This window comes from Podarcis pityusensis (assembly GCF_964106645.2).
Source record: "Podarcis pityusensis genome assembly, chromosome: 1".
NCBI classification, from domain to species: domain Eukaryota; kingdom Metazoa; phylum Chordata; class Lepidosauria; order Squamata; family Lacertidae; genus Podarcis; species Podarcis pityusensis.
Genome location: NC_138028.1, coordinates 134,335,846 through 134,341,845, shown reverse-complemented (window position 1 = coordinate 134,341,845; position 6,000 = coordinate 134,335,846). Strand labels below are relative to the sequence as shown.

Below are 6,000 nucleotides of genomic sequence, written 5' to 3'. Positions count from 1 at the left end.
ACCCACAGTGCCACCTGTGTCTCAGAGTTTCCAGCAGAGCTTAAAAGTGAATAGGAATGTCGAGGGAGGATCAAAACAAAAAAAACCAACCAACACTAAATATATGCTTATTGGATCCAATCTGATCAAACAGAAGCATGGAAGAGGAAGGAGGCAGTGGAGGCAGGTGAGACAAAGAGCCTGTCAAGGAAAACCAAGAAGGAGCACACAAAGACCAAAGGCAGAGCTTGTTACTAGCAGAGCTGCACAGACTTTTATTAAATACAAACAATGGCAAACACAGCAGGCTCCCAGAGGCTGGAGCTTCCTGAGCTAAGTCCAAAAGTCTGTGGGTGATTCTCTTAAGGATATTTTCAGCAGTTCCTGCCGCATTAATTTTTTTATTTGTCTCCATTTCTATGAAATAATTCTATATTTAAAGGAATATTTTCCTCACCTTGTTCTCTGCTTGGTAACGAAAATGGCTTGCTTTGCTTTGGCTGTGCCTCACTGGAAGCAGCCCAGTCCTTGCAGGAACCCATGAGAACCCGGTTGATACTCCTGGGCTCCTGCCTGTTCCACTTCCAACATGAAATGGGAGAAAGTCATGCCACATTCTTAGGACAGAGATCCAAACATTTTAAGGATGAGCCAAGGACAATCAGGGTTCAAAGATGGAAGGAACAATTGAATAATTAAAAGAAACAGCTATTTCAAAGCAACCACTGCTCTAGATTAGGCCAGATCTCAGTCCTACTACAGGTGCTGCAAAAAAAGGTAAAATTAAAAAAAACCATCTTAGCTAAACTGAGCTAAATAAAGACTAGCGAGACCAACCTTCTTCCAAAGTCTTACCAAGGGAAATCCCAGGCAAAACCTATATAAAATAGTTAGCACTGTACAGCTGAAACACAGACTGGCCTGGAGCATAAATTTAAAATTCAGGAACAAAATCAAAATCACAAAATGCAACTTATAAAGCAACTTATTAGTATGTGCACACATACATACATACATATATATATAGATATATATATATATTTATATACATATATTTGTTATTAAAGAAAAGTTTCCAAGGAGAAGAGGGGTGTGTGAAGCCGTAAGTATACGCATTGTAGAAGCTGGGTGAAGAAGCGTCATTGGCTAGAGAGGGTCATGTGATGCAGAATGATGTGTGATTGGCAGAAATTAGAGTGCGCCCATTCCAGTGACCTCAGACGTCAGCCTAGAATAAATAATTGTAAAAAATAAATGGGAGGAAAAGTGGGGAATCGCTTAAAGTTTATGACAAACATAGACACTGAGGACTTCACTCCATACTCCTTAGGTCCCCTGTTCACATTAATTCAAACATGGAAAAGAGCTTGCTAATGATTCTGACAAGCTAATTTACATTCACGTTGCCTGCAATACCATGGATTTTTGTCACACTCATCCTTTTCTCCTAAAAAATAGCATCTGATCTAATTTAAACACAATTACAGTTAGTATATTTAAAAGAAGACAAAAAGAAGGAAGTTATAACAAATGAAGCGTTGCTGTGTGGAGGGCTCACCTTCAGCGCTCCAGTCAGCCAGCCAGGCCCTTTCCCAGAATACTCCACCCTTGCCCCCTGCTCCTGAGTTGGTCAGCAACCCTGACCCAAGAGGAGACAAGTCAGCTCTCCTCACCCAAGTGACATTTGATTGTCTACAAGAGTACATATGTTTCTTGTGGTGAACTTGGTTTCAATTTGCCTGGTAGGATAGTGAGCAGGTAGGCATGTATGATGTCTTTATAAATGACATGGTTGGAGGAATTGAGGGGATTCTCAGCAAATTTTCAGATGACACCAACCCTGGGAGGGGAGGCCAATGCCGCAGAAGATAGAATTGGGATGCAAGATGACCTTAACAGATTGGAGAAATAAGTCCAAACTAAGAAAGTGAATTTCAATAGGGACAAATATAAGGTTCTGCACTTAGGCAGGAAGAACCAGATGCACAAATATAAGACACCTGGCTTACTAGCAGAACATGTGAAAAGGATCTAACATGAGTTGACAGTGTGATGCAGAAGCAAAAATCACTAATGCTATTCTCGGCTGCATCAACAGAAGTCTAGTGTCCCAATCAAGGGAAGTAATAGTACCACTCTATTCTGCCACATCAGACCACGCCTGGAATACTGTGTCCAATTCTGGGCACCACAATTTAAGAAGGATGTTGACAAGCTGGAGCGAGTGCAGGGGAGGGCAACCAAGATGATCAAGGGTCTGGAAACTAAGCCTTACGAGGAGCACTTGAAAGAGCTGAGTATGTTTAGCCTGGAAAAGTGACTGAGAGGAGATAGGATAGCCATCTTCAAAAATTTCAAAGGCTGTCGCGTGGAAGGAGCCAGCTTGTTTTCTCTTGCTCCAGAAGGTACAACCCAGAACTTAAAGTTACAAAAAAGGAGATTCTGAGTGAACTTCAGGAATAACTTTCTGACGGAAACAGCTGTTCAACATTGGAATAGACTCCCTCATAAGATGGTGGACTCAACTTCACTGGAAGCTTTTAAGCAGAGGAGGAATGTATGATCTAGTTGAGATTCCTGCATTGCAGGGAGTTGGAAGAGATGACCATCAGTGTCCCTTCCAACTCTATGATCCTTCCTGTGCAGCTGTGCCACCCACACATTTCCTGTTTCATCCATACCAGTTTGGCCGCTATTAAAACACATCCTATTATTTCAAATAGCAGATAGGATAATTTTTAAAAGTCTGATTAAGATGGAATGACCAACCTATTATCATTCTCCTTATTTGCCCTTATTCAGAAAAGTGCCTGATAAGATAAAAATATATACAGGAAATGCAAATGCAATTCATTTTTTAGGATCAAAACAAGCGATAATATTGCAAAATAAATTATGCATCTCTGTGGGTGGGATTCACCTAATGAACCCTTTCAGCATAAGCCCTGTGAAAGGACTTTCACTTGTGCAATGGGGCTTCCCGCTGCACCCCCCAAATTGGCTTGGGAATTAGGAAACCCCAGAACAGCATGCAGGGGGAGGAAAGGTGGGGTTGTTCCTTCTGGCAAGCGGAAATGCTTTTCCAGACGGAAGAATTGTGACATTGAATTACACCCTTTGAATGAGTTAAGAGAGATTCTGACATAGCCAAACTAATTTGAAAGTTATGAAAAGAGATATATGTACTGAGAAAATAGTTGGATTTTTTTAATCGTTTACAGCTATCATTACCAGATTAATAGAATAAGGGGAACCATCAACATAACTGTTCACTGAATTCCCCAAAACTAGATTGATGGATGATCTCACTTCTTGCTGCCATGTGGAGCAAAGAGTACATGTTGGCATCAGAGACGTTTGTATTGTGGTCTAATTGGCCACTTTATTTATATCTTGGGTTATGAAAGTGGGGTGAGGGAGGTACTTAGGAAACCTTAGTAAGCAGCTCTCACCTGGCATTGATGAGGTACTGAGCAAGGCTGATGTTAGCTGGGGTTCCTGTGATGGTAATTTGGCGTTCTGATGAACCTTCTGTGGCATTGGCGATTTTGATCTGTGCTCCAGACATCTGTCTAATTTCATTGATTTTGGTCCCTTGGCGTCCGATTATGCAGCCTATTAGCTAGAAAAAAAGGCACAGGGGCATTTCTTAATTTGGTCCACTGGTGTTAAAGATTGTGAGTAGTATCGTAGGGCTTGTGAGATATGTCAGGGCACATGTTTCTGTTTTGAATGCTCTGGAAATGTAATATTCAAAAGAGCTCTGCTATATCACTTTCCTGCTGAACTGTTCTTGTGTCTTGGCAATCTCTTCCAAACTATTCAGGTTATAAACAGTCACCACCAGGCCTGTTTATGACCTGCATGGCACTTTGTCTTGCCACAAATCATGGCTAACGAAATGGCTGAGGAGACTTTAGAGGCCTGCGTCCTCACCCCAGTCCCAACCCCTCCAGCTCCCTGCATGTTGTGGTGGCAGATGGTGTGAAAAGAGAGATGTGGTGGACCCAGTCAGCTCCATGTCCCCTTCTCCCTATACTATAAGATGGTGTTGGTGGCAGTGCCTTGAATAAGGGCCGAAAGGGCTCTCTGTCCCCTCACCCTTCTCTCCAAGAGGGCTGTGAGCTGCCGGTGTGGTATTCTTCCTCAGCCTCAGCCCTTCTGCCTTTTCTCTCCTCCCAGGTGTGCTCAGAATGGAGCAAGGGCTTGTGCTCTGAGTTGAGCACCAGGGGAAAGGAAGGGGCACAGAAAGGTCTGTGATCGGCCAGGTCAACACACAGCCTGGTGCCCCACTTCAGTAGTGGCAGAGCTGGACAGGGGGGGCACATAAGCAGGGGTGAGAAGGTAACTGATTTTTTGTGCCCACTAACTCATTAGCTCCTCCAATCAAAGCCACTAACAAGAACGAATCTTCAGTAATACCAGTAGCTGTCAGTGAACTAAAGTGAGCATGCAAACCTTCTAAGCACAGCCATGACTTAAACATTTCAAGTGTGAAAAAGAGAAGCAGAGAAGAGGCAGCTGGAAACCAAAACCCCAAGGCAAAATCTTAAGAATGGTCAAACAAGCTCAAGCAAAAGACGCTTCTGAGCAAAAAGAACCATCGTCAAAATAAAAGTAGTCTTCAAACACATGAGTGTTAATTGAAATGTTATTTCAGCTATAAACACAGGAATTTTAGCCACCAGGTGTTAAGAAAGATTCACTACAGCTGTGTCCACAATGGGGCACTCAGCCACACCTGCGTTGCTGTTTCTGTGAGCACCTTTGTCACTTTTAATGTTAGGCCTCCAAAATCTATCTTGATGTTTCCTGTCCACAGTATTTTTGAATTTACTTGCTGCTAAATTTACACCTAAGTAGGTCTGCTAAATGCTGCTGCTGCTGCTCATTTTTGGCTGTCCTTTGGGAAACCCGCGAGGAAAATTCCTAGGAGGACCACCCCTCCAGTAAAAACAATTTTTGCATTGCTGTGACCTGCCGTGGGACCGTGGTGAAGGAGCAGGTAAGAAATCATCCCAAACAATATATGATAAAGTAAATCTAATTAAGTAGCTGCCTTGAACATCCATGGAACTGAAATTGTCATACGGAGCTAGGGATTGAGGAAATACTCAATCTTGCTCATGTTTTAGTTAGAACATTTTAGTTTAGTTATTTTGCACTTTCTGAAACAATATGTGAACCAAAACACACTTTCCTTTAGAGCTTGTCCTTCTCTGAATTTTGCGTTTCCATCCTCCACCTAAGCAATATGTACAAAATGAATATTTTAAGGGAAAATGTGCACAAAAATGCATTTATTAGGGGAAACTGCTTGAAAAATGTGCTAGTTACTGAAAACCTACATACAAGCAGGAGAAGTTTGCGCAAAAAAGGCTGACGAATTTTCATGAGGATTTTTTTAAATATAAAATTGCAAATTGTTGTAGAAATGTGAAGAACTGAATTTGAGACTGGAAACATGAGAAACTTAGATAACTCAACATGACAGCTTTGTTTATCCCTATACACAGTGCAATATACCACATTCCACATGATTCAAGCAGAGTTGAATGTTTTGAAGCTGTATCTCTTTCATCTCTCACTCTCTGCCATCGAATGCTGTGGAGCTGGAGGGCCCACATTTTCAGTTGCCTTGAGACATAAAGGTCTGCTGGACTCCAAGATACACCCTGTTTCTGGAGGAATGAAGCAGCTGTCTATATCATGACAACTTGCAGTGTTGCTTCTACATGTGCAAAGTGTTGCCTGCAAGAGCCTGTTAGTGCTTTCCCCAGTAGTACCAGATTTTGATTTTCTTCTATTACAAGTGCAATGTAATTTTTTTAAAAAGCTTTTTGTAGTGATCTAGCTCAAAGGCAGGACCAACTATCTATCAAACTCATCACAGAGCATCCTAAGAAACTGGAGCCAGAGAGCAAGAATTTAACCAAACCTGGCAATGTATCTGAAGGGTGGGGCATAAATCTAAATAATATACAAATAAATCCAACAATGTTTTTACAAACAGCAACTGAA

At 41.8% G+C, this 6,000-nt stretch overlaps 1 protein-coding gene across 37 annotated transcripts in view; it reads right to left on the bottom strand.

The window, feature by feature from the left end:
* Window positions 1-223: 223 nt before the first annotated feature.
* PCBP3 (poly(rC) binding protein 3) overlaps window positions 224-6,000 on the bottom strand; it is a gene marked incomplete at both ends in the record, with an annotated part of 71,637 nt that continues 65,860 nt past the window's right edge. For 35 of the 37 annotated variants that reach the window (XM_081018410.1, XM_081018399.1, XM_081018391.1 and 32 more), the window contains 2 exons: window positions 224-1,207; window positions 3,432-3,601. In XM_081018410.1, the coding sequence (XP_080874536.1) occupies window positions 1,171-1,207; window positions 3,432-3,601 (207 nt within the window). Of the gene's footprint in view, window positions 1,208-3,427; window positions 3,602-6,000 lie in introns of those variants that run through there. The other 2 variants (XM_081018415.1, XM_081018418.1) reach the window with 2 other exon arrangements.